Source organism: Barbatula barbatula (assembly GCF_947034865.1).
Source record: "Barbatula barbatula genome assembly, chromosome: 6".
NCBI classification, from domain to species: Eukaryota; Metazoa; Chordata; class Actinopteri; order Cypriniformes; family Nemacheilidae; genus Barbatula; species Barbatula barbatula.
In genome coordinates this window covers 26,316,249-26,341,058 of record NC_136765.1, presented here as the reverse complement: position 1 = coordinate 26,341,058, position 24,810 = coordinate 26,316,249, and the positions used below count along the sequence as shown (strand labels likewise).

General features: G+C 39.4%; 2 protein-coding genes across 6 annotated transcripts; both read left to right on the top strand.

The window, feature by feature from the left end:
* The first annotated feature begins 72 nt into the window (after positions 1–72).
* ppp2r5ca (protein phosphatase 2, regulatory subunit B', gamma a) lies at positions 73–10,189 on the top strand. 2 transcript variants are annotated; one of them, XM_079458837.1, is made up of 15 exons: positions 73–199; positions 855–999; positions 1,069–1,131; positions 4,160–4,359; positions 5,628–5,738; positions 5,897–5,989; positions 6,078–6,208; positions 6,296–6,355; positions 6,438–6,546; positions 6,636–6,689; positions 6,783–6,953; positions 7,031–7,158; positions 7,946–8,047; positions 8,190–8,262; positions 8,899–10,188. In XM_079458837.1, the coding sequence occupies exons 4-15, from the start codon at positions 4,291–4,293 to the stop codon at positions 9,031–9,033; spliced, it is 1,236 nt and encodes a 411-aa protein (XP_079314963.1). In that variant the 5' UTR covers positions 73–199; positions 855–999; positions 1,069–1,131; positions 4,160–4,290; the 3' UTR covers positions 9,034–10,188. The 2 variants fall into 2 exon arrangements, with proteins under 2 accessions (XP_079314963.1, XP_079314962.1); XM_079458836.1 differs by lacking the exons at positions 73–199; positions 855–999; positions 1,069–1,131 and adding an exon at positions 2,325–2,565 and having other exon boundaries at positions 8,899–10,189.
* Positions 10,190–19,292: 9,103 nt separating this feature from the next.
* On the top strand, positions 19,293–24,579 carry pld4 (phospholipase D family member 4). Of its 4 annotated transcripts, none has more exons than XM_079457966.1 (12): positions 19,293–19,369; positions 20,349–20,391; positions 20,487–20,565; positions 20,641–20,816; positions 21,661–21,844; positions 21,926–22,046; positions 22,533–22,660; positions 22,748–22,948; positions 23,033–23,172; positions 23,240–23,405; positions 23,490–23,586; positions 23,666–24,579. In XM_079457966.1, the coding sequence occupies exons 2-12, from the start codon at positions 20,384–20,386 to the stop codon at positions 23,863–23,865; spliced, it is 1,500 nt and encodes a 499-aa protein (XP_079314092.1). In that variant the 5' UTR covers positions 19,293–19,369; positions 20,349–20,383; the 3' UTR covers positions 23,866–24,579. The 4 variants fall into 4 exon arrangements, with proteins under 4 accessions (XP_079314092.1, XP_079314091.1, XP_079314090.1 ...); XM_079457965.1 differs by having other exon boundaries at positions 21,911–22,046; positions 23,666–24,578; XM_079457967.1 differs by having other exon boundaries at positions 19,311–19,369; positions 20,272–20,391.
* Positions 24,580–24,810: the final 231 nt, after the last annotated feature.

Sequence of the window (24,810 nt, the reverse complement as noted above, 5' to 3'; positions counted from 1 at the left end):
GGATTTGTAGTTTTTTGCCACATGGAACAAATAAATGACTAAGACAAGTGAACTACACTGCCCAGAAACATAGCGCCCGTGTCAAGCGTCAGTCAGTCCATCTTTCTCCGCAGCAGTATGATGTCTTTTGTGTTGTCGATATGACTCGACAGTAATCTTCCGTGCGGCCAACTCATTTTACTTATAATGTCTTTATGATGTATGTCTTAATAATTAATTTGACAGAGAATTTGTAACCCTTCTGTGTAATTCAGAACACAGGTCATAAAAACAGTAGAACTTTACGGATAGGTTAACCGCGTTGTTTGATCACAGAGATGAGTCAGCAGCAGTTATAATGGCGTCCTCTGCGCCTTATTTCTGAGGCCACCCTGTTATGATGTACGTTAGTTAGAGACTGTTTATTTAACTGGCCATTAGCTCTTACAGCGACACAGAACGTTCTCCTAACGTAAGTACAAAGGTAGGGAGGGGAACGTTACCCTAACATACAGGAAACGTTTTATATACGTCAAGAAACTTTCCTGGAAAACCAGCAGGGGACGTTGGGATATACGTGATATGTTCACTAACGTTAGCTGGATATGAAGTCAAGCATTACATAAAAGCGCTGCTGTAGAGAGCATTGAGTAAAATTATGTTTTTATTTAACGAAACATGTCTTTAGTCGCTGTGTATGAGCCAGTCCCTGCGTTCCATTCCGAAGTGATTATCCCTACGCCCTGCTCCCTTCGAAGAGTAAAGCTCTTGATCTGTAAACTCGGTGGGAACGGGCGATTGTATATATTAGTGTTTAAAATTCACCTGGTAAAAGGAGCAATAAAAACAACGTCATTTTCTCTTTATTTGTGGAGCACCGCGTGGGGTGTCCCCTTCCCGAAGTCGAAACCCCCGTTTGGAACGCACCGGCGGGTGTTTGCGTGCGTGCGCAAGTAGGGTTGATTTTGCAGCACACAGCTCTTGTCACACACGATGCCGAATAAGTCAAAGAAAGACAAGGTAACACTTTCCCATCTATACATCTACGTCAGAATGATACTTTTTCATTTAACCCATCTGTGTTTTCAGTCTGTGAGATCCAGCAGAAGTTCAAGCAAACATCATGGAGACAAACAGAATTCTGAAAAACAGGTAGCCTACATTTTTACTCTGTGACATACAGCATGGTTTTGTTTGGTATCGTTGTGTATTATAGACAGTCACCTCTGTCAACATGAATCTAAAATGAGATAACTCAGAATCATGTCTGTAGAATGTATCATTATAAATTGTGTTAGTTAGCTGTATTGTTTGAGTTATTGTGGCTTAAATCAAAACCAAGCAACTGCAGTTTGATTGATATTAATTGTAATGCACAATATACAAACATCTCATTCTGGAACCAAACTCTTCATATTTAACTGGGGTATCAGTTCATTGTAACTGTGTGACGAACTCATTTCCACCGAGGAACTTTTGCTCAATAAAAGAATCACTGAACTATTGACTTTAATAAGAAAATGTGTTCAGTCGTGTGGAATTGATGTGTGTGTGTGTGTGTGTGTGCTGCTTCTTTAAACAAACCCAAAGGGAACCTGCTCTTTAAACCTCATTCTCCCAGAGTTCACCCCCCACCACCTCACTGATGCGCGTGAAGAAACACCGCAGACTGAGCTCCATCAGCACCAACAGAGAACTCCCGACACTGTCCCGTCTGACAGGTACACACACGCGCATCCGTGACGGATCAGTGTGTGACGTCAACACGATACACTCCCACGCAACTGACGTACTGTTGCTTTACAACAGTTTTCTGTGTGTCAAATGTAGCATGCCTTTCTGCTGGAACTATGACGTCATTCTCTTAATGAACGGATGTGGAGTGATGCATAATTTAGAGCTCAGCGGATGCAAATGAATGTTGACCCCGAATCTCAGTGACACACGATCCTCGTGCAGCCTGACCCCACTGACAGAAGTTATTCACTCAAGATCATCATCGCATATCTGTGCTGGAAAATAAGAAGTTAGAAAATCATCGTTTTGCTGTGTGCCCGATGTAAGACACGTGAAAAACAGAATAGTGTTTATGTTTTTCTTTACAACCTGACAACCAAAACCAATCGTATCGCGTGTGTATTCATACACATACTGTAAGTTTCTCGAGATGACATGCATTCATATAACATGACGACGACGTGAACAGAGACGTCCATGAACATTAAACCGACGAGTCTCGGTGTGTTCAGACACCAGCGCCGCTGCAGGGCTTTGTGGTCATTAGTCCCGCCCCCGTGTCTTCCTAACCAATAGTCATCAGCGTTGACGGGCAGTCCTATGACGTCACCGCTCTTGGGTGCAGTGAACCAATGGGTTAAGCCCTCCCCGCTGACATCACAGATCAGTTTGTTCCTCTAGCAGCAGCCGCCGCCGCTTCATTTCTGTTGAAGGTTTTGTGTTAAAATGGAGGCGTGTGTCTTACTGTGAGTGCTTTCACATTCATGCGGGACATCTGAGGTAGGATGGGTGTAGATGCTCCTAATTCCAACGGGCCGTTCCCGCCTGTGGCTCTGCTGCACTTCAGAGGTGAGCGAGCGAGTGAGTGAGTGAGTGAGTGATCGGACAGACGGATGGCTGTGATCGGACAGACTGATCATTTGATGCGCTTCATTCATTCACTGTGTTTATTAATCCGCTTCATTTCACTCGTATATATTCTGAATACATCACTGAGAGAGAGAGAGAGAGCGCTTGAGTTTTAGTCTTCTACCCATCCCCCCTTCAGCCCAGCAGTGATGTCACAGGATGTGAGGTCACAGTTAGAGCTGCGCGCGCGCCTGTGTTGTTTTTCTCTGTTTCTTTCTTTCTTTAAATACGAACAGTCGGATCATGAGTCGATGACATGTTGTGTTTGAATGGTTCAGTCACACTTTACATGCATGTTGGGTCAACTTCCACTGTTCAATATTGTGAAGCTTCTTCATAGTCTGATATAAGTGCTGATTGAAGGGTTATATTTCCACATAGAAACTACTAACACACCTCCCATGGACAATCCACACAAAGTGTTTACAAGCCCCAAAGTCTGAACTTCCAGCCGTACATTAGTTGTGTGTTTAATATATGGTATTGAGGAGAAACATCTATTCTATGTTTAATATATGTCTCTGTTACAAATGAATGTGTCTTAACTCAATAGAACTTGCTCAGAAATCTCCCAGTGCCATTGTTTTGTGTGTATACACAGTGAACTATTGTGTTGTCATTAACTAACATAAACAAAGATAAATCTATAAAAAACGATATTATTAACTGTTAGTTCATGTTAACTAATGCATTTAAATGTGGTGACATAAATACAGCTCTACTACAGCAAATGCACAATATTCTTTGTTTATTATGTTTTAAAGCTGCATTAACACATGTAGGCCCGGTTTAAGCCAGGACTAGACCTTAGTTGAATGGAGATATTTATGTTGCTTTTATAAAAATGCCTTTGAAGAAAAACTTACTGGTGTGCATCTGGAGACACTGGTATATTTGAAGACATTTCTGGGCAAGTTCTATTGAGTTAAGACAGGTCTCACTCATTCATTTTAGTCTGGGACTAGTCTTAAGCCCTGCGTGTCAGACTGTAGTGTGTTTGTGTATTATGTGTATTGGAGGGCTGTCTTTGTGAAGTGTGTGTGTGTGTGTGTCTGCTGAGGGTTTCTTGTCAAAATAAAGTCAGAAGCACTGAGATGTCACATTCGGTTCTGAATAGATTCATTCATTGGTGGTGTTTGTTGTTGGATGTACATGATTCGTGCTGCGGATCCACAGAAGACAGTTTAGAAGCACACATCATGTAATAAAACAGAATATCAGATTGGTGTCAGTTCAATAACATTTATAATCCATAGCATCTTCAATGGAATTGTTTGATGGCAAACATCGGCTCTGTGTAATATCGGGTCTAAATGAGCAGAATTTTATATCCCATAAGTGTGATGTTGGCTTTCTACTGAAAGGTCAACACTGATCTACATGCAGGCGACCGATCTCTCTCTCTCTCTCTGTTCAACACTTGATTTCTCTGAATAATGCACTTCTGTGTTTGCGTTGTTCCTTTCTGGTCAGCCGCTCTGAAAGTGATCGAGAGGATCCGGTGAATAACTGTTCAGTGTTGATGTCGTTTCAGATGTTCCTCCGGCCGAGCAGGAGAAGCTCTTCGTACAGAAGGTACGTCAGTGCTGCGTTCTCTTTGATTTCCTCTCCGATCCTCTCAGCGATCTGAAATGGAAGGAAGTGAAGCGGGCGGCACTCAGCGAGATGGTGGAGTTCATCACACACAATCGCAATGTCATCACGGAGCCCATTTACCCGGAGGTGGTGCACATGGTGAGTCACAGTTCCTTTGATCGTACTGAATGAGGTTTGTGTTTGGCTTGAGCATTGGACTTCACTTACTGACACGCTGACAAGTTCACATACGCTACACCTGTTATTATGAGCAGAATGTGCTGTGTGATCTGATGTGGGTGTAAATGTATTTCAGCTCATTCACACGTGCATGTTCTCTGTGTGTTTAAATTAGGGCCGCACGATTTGAGGAAAATGTCACATTGCGATTATTGAGGTAAAAATTGCGATGTGGGATTGCGATACGATAAACTGGGTATAATGAGTCAACTGGGTTGATATCAAGGAAAATCTACACACAGTTATCTGAAAATGCTGAAATGAGTATTTCTCAACTGAGATATACAGTTCAAACTAGAATTGCACAAAGTTGTCAAATTAAAATAAAAAGTTATAAAATTAAATAACAGTGTCATCTTTACATTACTGAATTCAATTAACTTCAAATATATTCTCAACAGTACAGGTAAATAAAACAAATAGAACATAAATACGGATGAACACATTTTTAGGAAAATTATCCCAACAAACAGACATTTAAGCAGATTGTTACATTTACTTGTATGAACCCTTTTGAAATAAAACTTAAACCTCTATAACCTTTGTTGTGACTTTAAATGGTTGTTACTGAACCAACTGGTTGAATCCTCTTTCTAACCCACCATTCTATTTAGTACTTTATTTACAACTTTAGTTTTACTTATTCTTTACAGTACCTCTCTGTGCTCAGTGTCTGATATCATAAAATATCGCCAAATAACTTGGGAAGTATTTTCTTGTGTCGGTCTGCTCTGCATCCATTTCTCCCGTCTCCACACTGCGCCCCGCAAGTCACGTGACCAAGCACACACGCCATCACAATAGAAAATGGGCATATATCTCTTAGAATGGATGTCTTGGCACGTCCACGAATGCACTTGTTTCTTTAATGTAATCGCATAGCATGACATTGCGATATGATTAATCGTGCAGCACTACTTTGAATGGAATATGACGCTCTTGTGAGGTGAAGGATCATGAACAGACAGCCGAATAAGAGTCTTGTATTACACTGAACGAGTTCGTTATGGATGAACAGCAGATGGATGAACATTTTCCTTCCTTATACACGACACTAAATATCATTCGTGATTATTTTCAAATAGATTTGACTGAAGGATTGCTGCTTTTCACCTTCACACATTCTCCATCATATCTGTTGATTTTAGAGACACTGAGCACCGACTGTGTTTTCACTTGTGTTCCAGTTCGCTGTGAATATGTTCAGGAGTCTGCCGCCCTCATCTAACCCCACCGGGGCAGAATTTGACCCTGAGGAGGATGAACCCACTCTTGAAGCAGCGTGGCCTCATCTTCAGGTGCTCAACCTCATCTGTCAGCATGTCACACATGTCTCATTGCTCTGCTGTACTCACAGAGTTTTATCATGTGACCCACAGACTACAGAACGTCCTAAAAATCACCACAATAACAATCCGGTTCAAAAATGCAGTCATGTTTCTGTTTTGTCTTGCAGTTGGTTTATGAGTTTTTCCTGAGGTTTTTAGAGTCTCCAGACTTTCAGCCAAACGTCGCAAAGAAGTTCATTGACCAAAAATTTGTAATGCAGGTAATTCTTGTATTTTGTTCATTGTTAGTATTAAAGTCTGAAGGATGAGTTGAGTTGTTTGAACCGTTGTTTCTGAACAAAATTTCAGCTTCTGGAGTTGTTTGACAGTGAAGATCCTCGAGAAAGAGACTTCTTAAAAACCACGCTGCACCGCATATACGGCAAGTTTCTTGGCCTCCGCGCATTCATCAGAAAACAGATCAATAACATATTCTATAGGTGAGTCGGCTCTTTATTTGTCATCCGTTGGGTTTGAACATTGATTGAGAAGAGTCATTTACACACCTGTTTGCTGTGTTCCTGCAGATTTATATACGAGACTGAACATCACAATGGTATCGCTGAACTGCTGGAGATCCTGGGGAGGTAAAACATTGATGAATTTCCTGTGACTCTGGTGCGATGTGAACATGAGATCATGTACAGTCTTCTCTCTTCTGCCGCACAGTATCATCAATGGTTTTGCTTTACCATTAAAAGAAGAACACAAGATTTTCCTGCTGAAAGTTTTATTGCCGCTGCACAAAGTGAAGTGTCTAAGCGTCTATCACCCTCAGGTAAATATCTACACATCATCTGATCAGAGATCAGACTCTACAGATGCAAGTTCATGTTGGCGTCGTGTTTGATGATCTTTTCTTTCTAGTTGGCGTACTGTGTGGTTCAGTTTTTGGAGAAGGACAGTACGCTGACAGAACCGGTGAGACTTCAGAATGAATGGCTTTTGTTTTGTTATCGAGGTCATGTGATTAAAGCTGCTGATGTGTGTGTGTGTGTGTGTGTGTGTGTGTAGGTGGTCATGGCTCTTCTGAAATACTGGCCCAAGACTCACAGTCCAAAAGAGGTGATGTTCCTCAATGAACTGGAGGAGATTCTGGACGTGATCGAGCCTTCAGAGTTTGTCAAAGTGATGGAGCCGTTGTTCAGACAGTTAGCTAAATGTGTTTCCAGCCCTCACTTTCAGGTGAGCGTTCCACCAAAGCCATTCAACATGAGATTTGATCGATGAGCCTTGCCTGACACGTTTGTGTTTGATAACAGGTGGCCGAGAGAGCGCTGTATTACTGGAATAATGAATATATCATGAGTCTGATCAGTGACAACGCCACCAGGATTTTACCCATCATGTTTCCGGCGCTTTACCGCAACTCCAAGAGTCACTGGAACAAGTAGAACATCAACACTTTTTACATTGTGTTACTTGATTTGACCATATTTGAACTATTATTGGGGAAATTAAACCAATAATTAGTCAAATTCATCTTTTATTTTGTTTCACATGTGTTGTTTGGGGTTTTCATCAATGAATCACACTTATAGAATTTATCACACGAATGGAATGGCAGTTTGTGACTCTTACACCGGACGCGACTGGCGCGATGAGACACGACAAAAGACATTAGAAATGCATTAGAATCCATTTGAATTTTGTCCACACTGGATGCGGAGCGGCAAGACGCGACAAACGCATTAAGAACAAGCAGGTTGTCAGACACTGTGTTCCACGTGAGTCTGCTTCAACACGCAGGGTTATAAACCGTTCTTGGCTGCTTCGTGATAATGAATGCGCGCTGAGGCGTTACAGCTCAGTCTCTTGTGTTACCAAGGCAGCGCGTGACAACACGTTTGTGTTTACATTCTGAACATTTAAATTAAACCATTTGGGTACCTGCTGGCATGTATCGGCACGGAGGGGAACGATTGAGCAAAGACAACGATTCGGCACAATGGTGGAAAAGCGCTTTTAAGATAAAATCCTAAACCAGATATACTGATACTGTATTACTTACATTATGATCATGTGTGTGATGTTAACCCAACATGAACAATGACAGTTATTATTTATACGGTAATTCTTTTTTAATACCAGTATATTGTGACGGCTTGTGGTGATCGTGTTTGTTTGGTCTGGAGTTTGCTTGTGTGTTCATGAACTGAATGTGTTTCTGTGTGTAGGACTATTCACGGTTTGATCTACAACGCACTAAAGCTTTTCATGGAGATGAACCAGAAGCTGTTTGATGACTGCACACAACAGTTCAGAGCGGAGAAGAACAAGTCAGTCACACCTCTGTGCTTTACGAAATCAATCATTCTGTCAGGACCGTCAAACATTTAAACCATAGCAATATGCAGCAACATAGTATTACAGAATGATATAGAACTTATGCTAAATGCTTTACATTGATTGTGATTTTAGAGAGAAGATGAAGTTGAAAGAAAGAGAAGAGGCTTGGATTAAGATCGAAAATCTGGCCAAGTCAAACCCGCAGGTGAGTTTCCATCAGTCTCACTCAACTTTAACAAAGTGAAGGATGCCGTAAGGATAAAACACGAGGCATTGATTCAGCGTCGGCCAATAGAAAGAATGATCCGATTTGCGTACAACAGTCATCTCTGATCTTCTGTCTCTTTGACTTCATCTTTATCTTTGCTAACAACTCTCTATAACATATTTTTTTGTCTGTTTTGTTTTTACTGTAACGTTCTTTTCCACCAGTACGGTTTGTATGTCGATTCGTCTTGACTATCGCGTCCTGTAGAAATGGAGACTGATACCTCCTTTATAGAAGATGTTCAAATGTTAAAAAAGACAGTTCATGTAGTTCAGAGAATCTGTCTAAACGCCCATATGGAAACGTGCCGTCCAGAAGCCGCCGTTCGTTTCACTTCCATTCTAAACTCCCGCCGAGCATTATCAGACCTTCACACCAAAGACGAGAAGCCTTTCCATTTGGGCAACACAGAGAGGATCCACTCTTTGATTCTTTTATTAAGATGCTTTTGTCCTCTAGTTTAATCTGGTATCTCTATGATATGTCAGGGTGAGGCACAAACCATCTAACAGAAAGTAAAGATCTTTAGCATCGTCCTGTGAGAAGACTGATGTGTGTTTGATGTGTGTGTAGGTGCAGAGAGATCAGAGGAAGGATCGTCCGCTCATCAGACGTAAATCTGAGTTGCCTCAGGACTCGTTCACCACCAAAGCCTTGGAGTCGCACCGGCGCGCTGATGAAATGCTCACCAACCACAACGGCCACTAACTGAAGCCACCGCTCATTCTCAGCTCTCCGTCTCACGTCACCTGAATCTCAGTCGCGAGTCAACGAGACTGAAGCGAGCACAGCAACAGACGAGACGGCTGGCAAAACCTCATGCTTTTCCTTCTTTGCGTTTTTTTTTTTCAAAGAAGCAGAGACGGATGTCAGTGCCATTACTGTCACCTTTAATAACTCTTGGATGAGTCTCTGTGATTCTCTTCATACTGGATGTTTGTGGCGTTTTAGATGAAATCTGTGTGAACTCTCTTCACGTTGAATTACTACTTTGAATGAGTTCACACACTTCTGTGCCATAATGTGCTCTTGACATTTCAGTTTGTGTTCGTTTAATGGACTTTCTCTGGTGAGCTCTGCCACTTTATAGTGCTGTAAACAACAACAACCATACAACATAACATCCATTCATTTTAATATCACTGTGTGAAGATCTGTCCTGTGTGTGCGTGCGCGTGTGTGTTGCTGTTTCTGTTGAAGAACAACATCATCATCGTCATCGGTTGATCTGAGAACTTGATCTTTGGTGGACGTCAGAGAAGATCTTCACAGTCTTGATGCTGAGCTGGACTTCTGCTCTCATGTGTATATCAGATGATTCACGGGAGTGTTCAGTGTAAACCCATTAGCACATTGACAGACACATCGATTGTTCTTCATTTTCTGTTCTTTATAAAATGAAACAGAAGCACTTCCTGAAAACTTGAAAACTTCATTGTGTGTGTGTGTGTGTGATGAATCAGTGACCTGCCTGCAGATCTTTTCTGTCTCTTGTATGTTTACTGGCTTCATGCTGTTAGTTTCTTTTATCATAATAATATTCATCCTGTATGTGATTATATAAATGTTCATGTATAAAATTCTCTGTCTCTTCTTTTCCGAACACATGCACACACTTAAGATTTTCAATATTGTTGCTTTTGTTAATAGAAGTACAAAAAAATTTTATTTGATTTCTTAAACACACACACGTTTGATGCGTGCAATTACTACAGGAAACCGAGAGTTCTATTCTAGAATTATATTAATATGTAAACTAATTCATTTCAAAGTCTGTAACATTATGCCCTGTTTAATTTACAGAAGTTTAGTGTTTTACAGCTGTATGGAATGAATAAAGAAATGAAGTGTCGTGAGCTTCACAATAACATGCAGTGTTCTGTAGAGACATCTGACAAGCAAACACTGTTGTGTATCTGGATCGAGTGTATTTGTGAGATCTGCAGCACATATTTGAGCTGATTGTTTTTTCATATAGGAAATTATAATAATGTTACATTTAGATTCACGTTTGGGCAATAAGCAGACGCTTTCATTCAAAACAACTAACAAGAGTGAGGAAAAAATGCTGCGATACATCAGAAGAAGGAAGTTATAGGAGAAGAGTTTGAAGACGCTGATGGCTAAACAAATGACATCTGAGAGATTTGACTGCATCCATTGATTGATGGATGAAGTGCGTTCATATAGAATAAACTGTGTAATGATAAAGACTCTCTGATGGCAGCAGATTGTGTCCTCAGTGGAAACGGGGCGCCGTGCCCAGAGAAAGCCGCTGTTATAATCCTCAAACAGCCATCATGGGTCTCATCGGGACTTCATCCTCACAGAGACGATTGTGTATCCGCCTGGATGTCCATGTGTCGCATAACACAGCTTTTATGATCTATCACTAGAAAGATGAAATGATTATTTCTAGCTAATAAATACAGCAGCACTTTGTGACCGGAGGCTTGTAAAGGTGCTCTGTGATAACGGGTATCATCTCTGATGAACGTGTCGTTACTTGACCGCCGGGTTCAAGTGCATGAGGAAAAGTGCCCCATAATTGAGTGTGACCTTTGACCTCAGAAACCCGGAGAAATAAACAGATCTTTTCCTCTGGAAGTGGACCTTATCTCTTGAAGGACAAAATAACTTGTGTGTTTGCGTGTGCTGCTGTGGCTGTTACAGTAGAAGAAATACCCTCCTAACCCTAAATTTGGCATGGAGTGAAATATATCTGTCAACACCCCGTGGTAAAACTGTCCTAATATTATTCATCAGCAGTAGACAATCTGAATTATAAAGCTCTAAAGAAGCAACTCAAAAACTCTTGGACAGAGTAACCAAGCAACAAGACAAAGAAAGATTTGCTTTTCTTGAGAAATTCTGTAAAGCCCCGTCTATTGCACATGCTGCTTATGAGCAAAAACAAACATCACACCTGTAATGAGTGTTTAGATCTGCAAGATTAATAAAACAATACAGCCAACTCTTCGTGTTTAAGAAAATAAACTAAAACAAATCAATAAAAAGACATTGATAAAAAGATGAACGTGCACACAAAGGTGTGCTGGAACATTTGATGCTTTCTGCACTTGACTGTGTACTTGTTTGTCAACATGTGTCACATATACATTATATACACAAACACTGGCTTAGTGATGCACACACACACACACACACAGTCAACCCGCAAGAGCCGGATTTCACAGACAAGAATTCACTTAAACCAGAACTTTTCAATTGCTTTCATGAAGAATTCCTTTGAAAAATTACTCATGTGCGTCTTGAGACAAAACAATGGCACTGACATATAAGATCTGGTCAGGGTAAGTTAATAGAGCTCAAACATTGATTTGAGTCTGGACTAGTCCTAAGCTTTATGAAACTGGTTTAATATTGTTTTGATGATTGATCTTAGAAGCAATTAAAAAACTTGATTTGGTCAGAATGTCTTATAAACTTATATGATAAACTCCTCACAGATATCTAAACACAAATATGTTTGTCGAGATGTGATGTATAAAGGATTCGTCCAGTCAGTTTCATTTCAAAGCTTGAAAGATTAACATTAAAACAATTATTGGCACATTATAATAATAATAATAGAACTATAATAATTATTACAAATGATATGAGGAATATGGTAATGTTTCAATTATTAAAAGATTTATTTCAAGTAAAAAGGGTTTAAAGTGTAATACAATCCCAACCCGAGATTCAAAAGGATAAATGCGCAGATCATCTTCTTAAACTGGGGTCAAACTTTACTTTCATTGTGTTGACAATTATAAATATAACAAAACTCAATTGACATTTAAAACAGAGCAGTGTTTGGAAACATTCGCAAAACTTTTTCTTTTGAAGTGTAAAATCCACACACGAAGATTTATAATCTGCTGTTATGAAAAGGGTTTGATAGAAAGAAATCTCCTGCATTTTAGACATCACGTCAATTCTCTGGTCGTGTTAACCTTTCAGACCCTCACAAACAAACACCGGAGAGAACACGAGGATCTACATCTCGAGCCCTGGTCCTGCACCACCTCACCGTCCTGCACGATATCAAGTCTGTGGAAAAACGCGCCGTACGCGCTGTTGGACGCGTTATTCATGCCGTCGGCCACAATCGCGCTTCCTGCGGCGTCGCGTCTCTCCTCCTCCTCCAGACTCTGATGCGTGCGGAGGTGCGTCGGAACTCGTCCAGCCGTCGGACGGAAGCGCCTCTTCGATGTAAACCAGCAGGGACGAGTCGCCGAAACGCGCTCAGACGGCGGTCAGCTGCAGCGGTCGAGCGTGACGGACTAACTCAACGCTCCACGACTTCAGTGTTCGGCGCGTCGCGTCCCACGCGAGCAGATTTCATCCAGTCCGCTTTGTGTCCGTGGAAAACCGCTTTGAGAGACTCCCAGGTGAACATGCGGTTATTATCAGAGATGCACAGCGGAGGATCATCATCATCATCATCATCATCATCATCATCATCTCTGAGGTCAAATAAAAGTCTTTTCCTCACGCACAGAAAGTCCAGACACCACAACAACACACATCACTGAATGAATGACAGAGATCAATCACTTCACCTGATGACCAACTTCCCTTTATATGATGAATACAAACATCACAAACCTCATTTATCATCATTATCATCAAACTCATTACACTCAATGTCTACTGTGTGTATATGCAACACTGAAAATTGAGCTTTAGAAATATTCTGCTTGAATAAACTGTCAACTGATTCATTAGCTTTGATAATAAGTTAGAATGACACAACACTGGACTTTAGCAGCAGCACATCCGTGTGTGTTTAAATCATCTGCATGTGTAACTGTATAATAAAAGAGTTGAATTCTGTTTCTCTTTGATTCTGCGATGAAGAGGAGAGACGCACTTGTGATGGTTCTTTGGACTTTTGTACACATGCACACATTCATACAGAAACACATTTGACACATGTTTAAGTTATGTGTTTATTGTTCTGAATGAAACATACGGGACACTCTTGACTGTGTGTTCGTCACTTTTATACACAAGACCCCTCATCAATTCAGACAAACCAGTTTTGTTATATATATATATATTATATATATATATATGTCAGTTGTGGCCTAATGGTTAGAGCGTTGGGCTTGTGATCAGAAGGTTGCTGGTTCTAATCTCAGTGCTAGCAGGTCATGACTGAAGGGCCCTTGAGCAAGACACCTTACCCCTGATTGCTCTGCAGTAATGTGTCACTGTATAAAACTATTTGTAAGTCGCAAAGCGTCTGATAAATGTAAATGTAAATATATATATATATATATATATATAAAAACTTTAAATAAGTCAATATATGACTGTGGCTATTGTACACATTGTTCTCTGATAAAGCATAAAGCATAAAACTAAAACATCGTGTTCATACAGATTCTGCTGGGATTTCTGTGGATGAAAAAAATGAATGAGGATATGAAGCGGCGAGAGTGATGTTTCCATGGAAGCAGATGAAATGCTCCAGTTTCTCCATCACAAAATCTGTGCTTTGACACGTAGGATTTCTTTACATGAAGAGCATATACTGTATATTGATCATTGAGATGTGATAACGTCCTGTTGTTTCTTTGATGTCTGACTGAATCGACACAATAAACCAAGTGTTTTTAGAAACACATGAAATCTTACTTCTGCATGTTCTCTGGGATCTGTAAAAACAGAAGCTCTTGTTTGCATTCGGATCTGTCCGTCAATCATCTGACTGATCTGAGGAAGATACGGCGGTCATATATCTGTGAATAATTCTTCCTGCCTGCTGGAGATGGAAATACAGCGTTGGCTTGTAGCTCAATTACGTTCTCTAAACTGTGCAGGGTTGAGTTCATGTCAGGACGCTCACACGTCACGTTACTGAGATGACACGTGTCCAGAACTTCTTCACGCTTGAACAATATCATCACCCGCATTCTCATCTTGCCAAAGCATCACTCATCTAACATTAAATAAACAGACTTTAACCCGCTCTCGTTCAACTCACACGAACCACACGTCCCCCCGGAGCGAGCGCTTCACAGCAACCACGAGTCACGGCGGAGCTTCTGATGCTCATCTGATAATCACACGGATCTCTGATAGAACAACAAGAACTGACGGAATCAAACAACACAACACAATCGAAGAAAACCTCGCTAAAAAGTATTATGGGAAAGCATCATTTCCAGAACCCTATTATTAAATTGTCAGTGAAATTGAAGAAGCAGATTGTCATTGGTTGATATTTATCTTTCATCACATGTTTATGTGTTTTCTGAAGAAAGGTTTTCATGTTTCATTCTGAAAACACATTACTGACACGTTTTTAATTGTATAATAGACATTACATCATTGTTTTGTTAATTGATCTGAATCCATCATAATGTATATTTTTGTTGGATAACTGTTCATCAGAAATAACATCTGAACTGTTTTTATAAAGTATTATTAAAGATGGCTGTCGAACTCTTCAGCCCTGGTCACATTGATTGATCAAAAGTTCAAACTCTAAGCAGATTTTCCAAGCGACACAAAACAAACCAAGCCTTTTGTTTCCCAGAGAATTATTTGAATAATCTTGGATGAAGCATTCGTGTACACTTAACATTATTAAAGGATTCATTATAATGACATGAATACAGTAAAGGTCGTCGTCATCATCACTGCAGGAAACCCAACACACAAGTGCCTCTGAGACTCTTTCTGTTCTGCTGGATGTATCACCATGGTAACCGACTAGAGCTGCAGGTGGAAGTCATGAAGTGTGTTCAGACTGAAGTCGAGTAATGATGGATTAAACACATTCAAACAAATCATCAGCACTGAAACAGAAATGATATTTGCAATTTTATGAGTTTCACTTTCTGTTGAAAGTCTCTTTACAGCTGATGGTTTTTCATATATCGGTTGCTATGGGAGATGAAATCTCATTATATTCACGCTTATGCAACAGTGTTTATAGTCTCTCTCTCTCAAGTAGGTTTGTGCAGTGAGACAGTCTGCAGTCATGGAGACAGATGATGTAGTGATGTACGCAGAAGATCAAATGAGGACAAACTCACAATAATCATATCATACAAAAAGAGAGTTTCTGCTTTCTCTATCAAAAGCTGAATGTGATCTCCTGGCATATTTAACACGTGACAATGATGTGTGACTACACACATGCGTTTCATTGAGTTCAGGAAAACGTGCATTTACCAGCAAAGAGACTTTAAAGTAAAATAGGGTATTAGTCATGACTCGTGTCTCATGTTTCTGTTTGGAAGAAGATTAAAATTCTTCAGTAAGAGTCAAATGAGTTAAGGTCTTTATTATCTAAAATGATATATTTATGTGTTTGCACATAGCGGAAGTTAAAGCTTTCTATTCTCTTGAAAGCGGTTTGGTCTCGACAGGAGTTTGTTCATCTGCACACAATCATCAGTCTGATCAGCTCAGATATCACATTACAAAAAGAGAGAGAGAGATGGAATTGGCCAACAAAATCAACCCATGTGAGATACTAACATAGCAATAAAGAAGCATGTTACTCATCTGCTCCTGTTCCTAACATTTCAATTAATACACATTTCTGATTCAGCTCATACTGCTCGATTGCATATTACTTTTAAATCAAATGAAGTCATTTTTTGACATAAAACGAGTGTAATAAGATGTCTCAGTAGAGTTTATTCAGTGTTCAAACGTCTTCAGTTCTGTGCAGGGAGCCGGGCCGGACCAAAGCCTTTACGGGGCTCTAAGCTGAATTTTCTTTGGGGTCCCCCCATACGATCAACTAACCCTACACACCCACTTGTATTAGTTTGGGATGTAGGAATGTCATAAACACAGAAACACATAACCCGAGCAATACAAGTGTATTGTGATTGATCAAAAATCATTTTAGCTACTTCCAACTTTAAGTGAACTATCCCTTTAAATTTTGAGCACAGACAAAGGTTGTGGGATTTATTGTTCAATGCATTGAACTATTTCGTTTTTATTTTATTTTAACCACAAACTATAAACACCCATTAAAGCCACACAGCCCTTGAGGGCGATTTAATCTGTTTTTATTTAGTGTATTTACTTGCACACTAACTCTTAACCTTATCCCAAGACAAAACGCTGAATCGACAGTTATTATAAATGACACGAATCATGTAAATTAGCATTTTTGGTTCAACATCATGTAGTGGGATTGCCCCTTTAAGAGTAGTCTGCGTGGCCCTTTTAAAAAAATAGCAGGTCATTAAGTGGGTGGGTACGTCAGGTAATCAAGTAGCTATATAAACTCAGGTGAGTTAGGTGCTTCATGACATTCTATCAATGTGACCTGTTCGTGTAGGTCTTGTATCTCCTTCACTCCTCGAGAAAGGTAGGTTATGGTAAACTGGTGGCCCGGAGATGGGGAGATGGGGAGATGGGGAGATGGGGAGATGGGGAGATGGGGAGATGGGGAGATGGGGAGATATAAATCTAGAATATGGGTGTTTGTGGGAATTTAACTTAATTCACATGTTTGCTTAATGTGCTTGCATGATGTCATTTTAGAGTAGTCCAGACATTGCTAGTGAACATGTGTGAGTGTCTATATTGAGTGTCTGAATATTATGTTACCCTTACCTGGTTTGTGTGACCTATAAATCTGAGAGGAGTGGGGAGGGAGCAAACGAAAATGTCTTTGTTTTTCAGAAGTTGCCAGCTGCGGTTAAAATCGCGTTTCCAGTTTGTGATGCTGGATTCTCCTGTTGCCTTGACCTTCTGCACCACGATCACACTGGATGCGCTCTAAACCTGTGGCCGTTGACTCTGGTGCTACCGCTCATGTCGTAATTCCATTTGATTTGCGTTTATTCGTTGTCTGTATTTTGTTTAAGTGTGTGTGAGTTGACTTGAAATCGCTTTTTATTATTATTATTATTATTATTATTATTATTAGGTATTGTTTAACCAATTTAGTTTTTATTTTGTTATTGGGTTGGTTGTCATGCTTTACATTTATGCTCCTCTATTACGGAGTTGAGTAATTGGGATTTATGTTTTGTTCTTTTGACCTTGGTTTATTTGATGGGTGTTGAGTGGGTTTAACTTGATTATATTTCTTTTTTGGGTTTGGTTGGTTTGAGGTGTTTTATTTGTATTTATTTTGTTTTTGAGTTGAGCAGTGAAATGTTTAAGCAAAGACATAATACCAAAGAAACCAACTTTAATTTATTTTGTTCTTTTGGCCAGTGTATGGGTGGCTGGCCCAGGGAAACGGTCTAAACGAAACCCATTGGGCTGATTCATTGACATTGATTTAAATTTTATCATTGATATTGAGCTCCAAGTGTTTAGTAATTTTGATAAATTTTGTAGTCTGTGGTTTTGTCTCTGCTTGTCCTTTTCATTTAGTTGAAATTGGGGAGGCTCGAAAATTGGGGTTTGAGCACAGGCTTTACCAGTGTAAGTTAATGATCGTCATAATCGATGTTCAACATTTCTATCGTTAAACACTAAACAGCTGTCAATTATTGAATGTTTAGTCACTTTGACAGTGTGTCATTGTCGTGATTCAGCCGCATCATGTTTCTCTTGGTTTAGTGGCAGGATCATTAGTCTCATGTTTTGTGTGGAGGGAGGCGATTATGGTTTATTTGCTTCGCCATACTCTCTCTCCGGTCTCGTCTCTGTTCCCATCCTCTCGTTTCCTTGTTATTGCTTGTTAATTAGTTCATGCCCTTCACCTGTTCCCCATCTTGATTATTCCCTTATTTAATGCCCTTGTGTCTTCTGTCTTGTGCTGGTTCATTGTGGTGCGTTCCTGTGTTGTGTTAGTTTAGTCATGTGCAGTCTCTGTCAAAAAGTTAATTTAACTTTTTGTTTAAGTGTAGTTATTGTTAGTCCTGTAATGTTATTGTATCCCTGTTTTGTTCTGTTACCCCCTCGTGGGTCTTTGTTTTGTTATTAAATATCTGTTAACCCTTACCTGCTGTCTCCACCTGGGTCCTCTGTCTGTATCTCACCACCAGTGATCATGACAGAATGAACCAGCCAAAGTCGGACCCAGCAGACAGAGGGATCAATGCGGCAGCGGTCGAAGCTGCCAGGTTCCCCTCCAGGGTTAGAGGCTGCCGGACTCCCTTCTAGAGTCGAGACTGCCGGGATCCCGCTCAGTTTAGTGAAACCCAACAGAAGATATTTGGAGAAATGTCTCAGTGGTTTTGTTCAAACAGTGGAAGTCTATGAGGTTCTGTGGTGTTTGATGATCAAAAAATATCTTCTGTTGTGTTCTGAAGAAAGCGACTCAAACAGGTTTATAAAGACATGAGGATGAAGAAATGACAGAATTCTCATTTTTAGCTGAACTGTCCCTTTACTGTTGGAATACATGATCTGAAAATTGTAGGCGCGCAGATGGTACTAGACGTCTGTCGTTGACGCGTGCTTTGCCTTGAATAAATATAATCATTGTCCATACCCTTGGACTAAAGTCTGATATGCCAATCCATTTATTGTCCTTTGGCATTGCATATAACAAAATTACATCAAATCAAGGTTTCAAACTTTACTTTGATTTCTTCTATTTGATGAACATAAATTCCAGAAAGTCTGTTTGACTCTCCATTGCGCCACCTGTAATTCATCATCACTTGGATTAAATATACCTATATGCCCTCTAGTGTTACAAACACAAATGGCTCATACAAAAATGTTTGTGTGTTGGTCAGTTGATATTTGTGTATTTACTTTAGGAAATGTAAGGATTTTAATGAGATGGTTTATGTGATGAGATCTGTGCTTGAGTGAAAGACTTGTTTCTTCCACAAAAAATGGAGAGAATTCACCAATGAGCTTTAATGTTTTTACAAAGTGGAAACACTATAGTTTTGATTGATAATTGTCATGGACCTCGATGATGATGATGGCGGAGTCTAATAATCCTTTGATATCAAGCGTTCATGTGATTGAAGGTCTAGTTGTGTTTATGGAGAAATGAAAGTGACTCAGTAAATAAGAGCTCACAGGGAGTTTCTGCAGTGTCAAACATTTCTCACCGTGTCTGATGAAGAACTCACTGAATGAGGTCTGTAAGATACATTTATATTTCTCTAAGCTGTTTACAAGCATGTGGAACTGTATAAATACATGTTTAGTGTTGATGTCCACAAGCTTAAAGGGGCCGGTAGATGTTTTTTCTGGATTTTGCATTTGTTTGTGCTCTTCATAGTTGTAAAACAATCTGGAAGCAACTGAAATGAATTTAGCCAAATAATTCTGTTGTTAATATAATGATGTTGCATGTTATTCCATCTTTGTTTTTTACTTTTCACATTTTAGAAATAACAGACTTATTCCAGTCGTTTAGTCCTTTGAGTTTGACTTTGAGTACATAAAAGTTTAAAGTTACATTTATTTATAAAGCAGATTTAGAAACAGCATGCAGGCTGACCAAAGTGCTGTACAAAGGAAAATAAAGACTTACTATAGAAAAGCAGAAGAACAAGTCTAAGAAATCTTACAAATAAAGAAAACATAAATGAATGTAACACTATTAAATACCAGTGAAAGAAATACATTTAAAGGGGTTATAAAAACAGTTAAATGATGAAGCCAGTCCTTAGGTCGGCAAAGAGGGCTTTTATTCTGTCACATTACATAATTGTTTGCTCGGCATCTCATCATTCGGTGAAGAGGTAAATAATAATTCTGTCGTCATTTATTCCCCGTCATGGTTGTAAATCTGTACGTGAGTTTTCTTCAGTGGAACACAACAGAAGATATTTTGAGAAATGTCTCAGTGGTTTTGTGTCCATACAATGGAAGTCAATGGAGTTCAGTGTTGTTTGATGTTCAATGATCCACAAAATATCTTCTTGTGTGCTCTGCAGATAAAAAAAAGAAAGTCATACAAGTGTTGTTGAGTAAATGATGAAATCATGTTTATGTTCAGATGAATTCATTAAAGCTTCAGATGTGTGTTTATAGCAACATGAGAAACAGAAACAAAAAGAGGAAGCTCTGAGCAGATATTTGACAGAGTTTCTCTGTGGATTTGCTTTTAGGACAGAACTGGAAACGCATCATCACCCACCTCGCCATGTCTGTGTGAGTGTCAACATCTTTGTTTTAAATCCAGATATGTTATCAGAAACAACTTATTACATGTCTGTAGAGATGGGTTTGTCATTCTGACGTTTTAGATCTTCACAATTACGAGACATTCAAGATCTGACCTCTCCATACAAGAGCTTACGAGACAATTATGTGTCCAATAAGAGAGTGAGTTTTGATTATAAATGTCTTAGTTTTCCATCATATGGTGTTGATGTTTAATATCCAGTTTTGTCATCTCAGGGGTCACAGTGTCCCATGGCAGCGCTGGCGGCCTCTGGATGTTTGATAGTGTTGGGTGTTTTATTGGCCATCGCAGTGATAGACAGATTAAAGAATGAAAATGAAATAAACAAAGCTTTGAGTCCTCCACCCACAGTTAACTTCAGTAACCACAGTGTCCTGAATGAGCAGAGCAGGTGGGTGAACTTCTGTTTTATATTTCACTTCCCAACATGATTCACACGAAACACGTCTGACACCATCAAGTTCTGTACATTACACCTGCACTCATTTACTGTTACTGGACACTTTGGGATTCCATTGATATTTTACATACATCTCATAACAATATCTTTTTTGTTTGCTTATTTCATTGAAAAACTTTCAAGATATGCATTTTATTACGTGTTTATTGCCTTATATATACTACATTTCGTTACACTGTACTTGTATGTGTAATGACAATAAAGTTGAATCTAATCTAATCTTATTTACCTCATTTACTCCATTCATTTGATTATAAAATAACACTTTTTATGTTATATATAAATGTGTGTATATATATATATAAATTATGTTTTCATTAAAAAATGTAATTCCTCTTTTTAAAACCGTGAAAACCCCCAAAATTCCCCTTACTTCAGTTTTGAAGTGAGCTGATGGAATGAAAATAGTCTGTACATGTCATTTCAAGAGCTGCACTGGTTGCATGGGCTGAAACTATAAACTAATGTGTGACCATCCCGTAAGATAATTATGGATCACAAAGATTATTAATTTGTGACAATAAACATCCCATTTCCAAAAGATCAAGGGTCTCTGCTATACTGAACCTCTCTGCCATTGTTCTGCTACAGAAAGAACTGAAAACTTCACTGTCACAGAGGAAGCACTAGCAATGTCTTGTCTTACAGTGGGACTTTTATCTCACATTGAAGTGCGTGCGTGCGTTTCTGTAAATGAGATTGCTTGATCTTTGACAGTCATATTGGAACTCACATGTGGTCAGATGGAGATGGACGGGTGTGTTTCTGTTGACAGGATTGTTCTGGTGGAGAGTATTCCTCTGGATGTGGATTATGGGATGAACGCTAGCTTTGGGAAAAGTCTGTATGAAGAGTGGAAGAATCTTCTGTCTGTGGCTAGAGATCAGATCGATGTGGCGTCTTTCTACTGGTCTCTAACTGGTGAAGATATAAACGTCAACTCATCCACAGACACGTCTGTATGTTTACTGTCTGAATCTCTATACCATCCGCTCAGTATTGTCATGCTACACATGAACTCAAAGGTTTTCTCTATCAAGGGTCGAGATATATTAGAGATGTTTAAAGCTTTACCATCCAGAAATGTGTCCGTGCGGGTCGTGACCAGCATTCCCACTGTGGCTCTCAACTCAACGGATCTGAAAATCCTCCGGGAAAACGGTCAAGAACTACAGACACTTCAATATTAACGTTTTACTTTATTTCAACAATGTTCAACAAGTTCTTGTTTTATTTTAGTTTCCGATTTTCACCCCTTAGGGTCAGATTTGAATGGAAGCTGCTTTCCGTCTCATTTGGTTAAAACGTTTAGATACTAAATGACATTATTATGAGATACAAAAGGAACCTTTTTATGTAGTCTCTTAATAATTTGAGATACTTGAAAAATGTCATAATAAACTTGAGAAACTTTCTATGAAAGTCTCTATTATGAGAAACTTCAGCTGACATTAAAAAACAATTATCATTATACTGCATATTAAATCATGATAATGAAGTCATTATGTTAAGAGAAGAACCTTTATTATGATTTAAAAAAATGTCAATCAAATGTGGCAGAAAACTGGTTTCATAGTGTGATTTGTATCTGATGCCGTATGTCAATTTTCCTGTATCTCACACAGTGAATGTCTTCATGTACTGTAGGTATACAGATTAGAAGAATAAACTTCGGACGTTTGACTAAAGGAATTCTTCACACTAAATTCTGGATCGTGGACAGGAGACACATTTACATCGGCAGCGCCAACATGGACTGGCGAGCTCTAACACAGGTGAAGATGACCGGAGACATGCGCATGTCATGTATACATCAGATGAACTCTGCGTGATATTCAGTATGTCTGATATTTGTCTGTAAGGTGAAGGAACTAGGTGTGGTGATTTATAACTCCAGCGGTCTGGCTTCTGACCTGCACAAAATCTTCCAGTCTTACTGGGTGATGGGCCGAACCAACGCTTCCATCCCCGAGCCGTGGCCGGCCAGCTACGACACCCTCATCAATGAAGAACGTCCGCTGGTGGTCAGTCTCAGCGGTGTGCTCAGTCAAGTTTACATCACGGTGGTTAGACTTTGCAACTAAGACAGATGATTCAGATAAAACGTGTGTTGATTCTCAGTTTGTGACGTGTGTCGTGTTCCTCAGGCCTCTCCACCTGCGTTCTGTCCAGACTCACGCACACCAGACCTCCAGGCCATTCTGTCAGCCATCAAAGACGCACAAGAGTTCATACATGTGTCTGTCATGGAATATTATCCGGCTTCCAAGTTCGCTCATCGCCACGGGTGAATCTCAGGACAAATCTCAGTTGGGTTGGAGTTGATAAGAGCTAAGTGTTTTTTCTGCGTGCAGATATTGGCCAGTCATTGAAAACGCTCTGAAGCATTCGGCCTTCGACAAGAACATCTCTGTGTGTCTGTTGGTCAGCTGTGGTCTTGACACCGACCCCTCAGTGTGGCCCTTCCTCAGATCACTGGACGCCCTTCGTTCTCCATCAGACAGCCTCAACATTCAAGTGGTAATTCACATCAAAAAGAACGTATTTCATCATCCATCATCTTTCTTATATACGTAGTTGTTGTTTTGTTTGTTTGATTGGCAGAAGTTGTATATTATTCCAGCGGGGAATCAGTCGCACATTCCCTACGCTAAAATCAACCACAATAAATATATGGTGACAGATAAAGTGGCTTACATCGGTGAGTTAACCATTAGAAAACGGTTAACATCGAGCCAATCGGTCAAATGTATTCAAATCTTCTTGTTTTGGAATCACAGGGACATCTAACTGGTCAGCTGACTACTTCAATACGACTGCTGGTGTGGGTTTGGTGGTTTCCCAGGATGGTTTGCGTGGAAACACATTCCAGAAGCAGTTGGGTCTGGTGTTCGACAGAGACTGGAACTCACAGTTTGCTGTTCCACTCGCTGAACTGAACCAGAACCATGACTGTGTCTTCTCCAAATCTACAGGCTAGATCCACATATTATATATTCACAGTTTTAAAGTTCTTTTAAAAAACAATTCGATATAATAAGCGGGAATATTTCTGATGTATTAATACACAATACGAATCATTTATGTGGTTTTAAATCCTGAATATCGATTCACATTTCATTAAAAGTATTGATATGTATAATATAAGTATGGATATACAGTGTATTTCATATACATTTCAATTGTCCTGTTGTTGATCAAATGTAATTATGAAATAAATGTCAGAATCACCTGTTTAATGTGATTGTAAAGAATTTGTGTCTTAAAGATTGTAAACTTAATCCTTTAAAAAAAAAACATTTGCTGTGATGCTTCATTTTTTCTTGATTTGAAAAGTTTTCAAAGTTACTGTCCTGTATCTCAGTGGTAAGAGCATTGTGTTAACAGCTCAAGGTTGTGTGTTGGATCTCAGGGGATTGCAGATAAATCTATAGGATAATTCTATGTAAATCACTTTGGAATAAAAGCGTCTGCCAAATGCATAAATGTAAATTTCAATGTAAAGTAAACATGTCTAACAGTTACTTTGGCAGATTTGCATTATATGTTTTATTCAGAGAGATTCTTATCGCATTAAATCCAGTGCCGGCATCGTTTTATTTACATTTCAACATTAACGTGTCTGTGTTTTGCAAAAGTTGTGTAAAGTATTTGAGTTGCCTGGAAATGTATAAATAAACGAATGAAACAATGGATTTGTGTATTTGATCTTTTATCCTTTTGTTGATTCTTTGAATCAGTCCACTTGTATCTTCTGTCAACACCTCTGATGTTGTAAACTGTTTCACACAGACTCATTATTTAAAATATGAATCTATCAAACAGTATCATTTAACTTGAATCATTTCTATGTCATTTTAAATGTTGATTTAATTGTCTCTTGTAACAGAAGCGTTTATATCGTAAAGAATGGAAATGCGCAAGG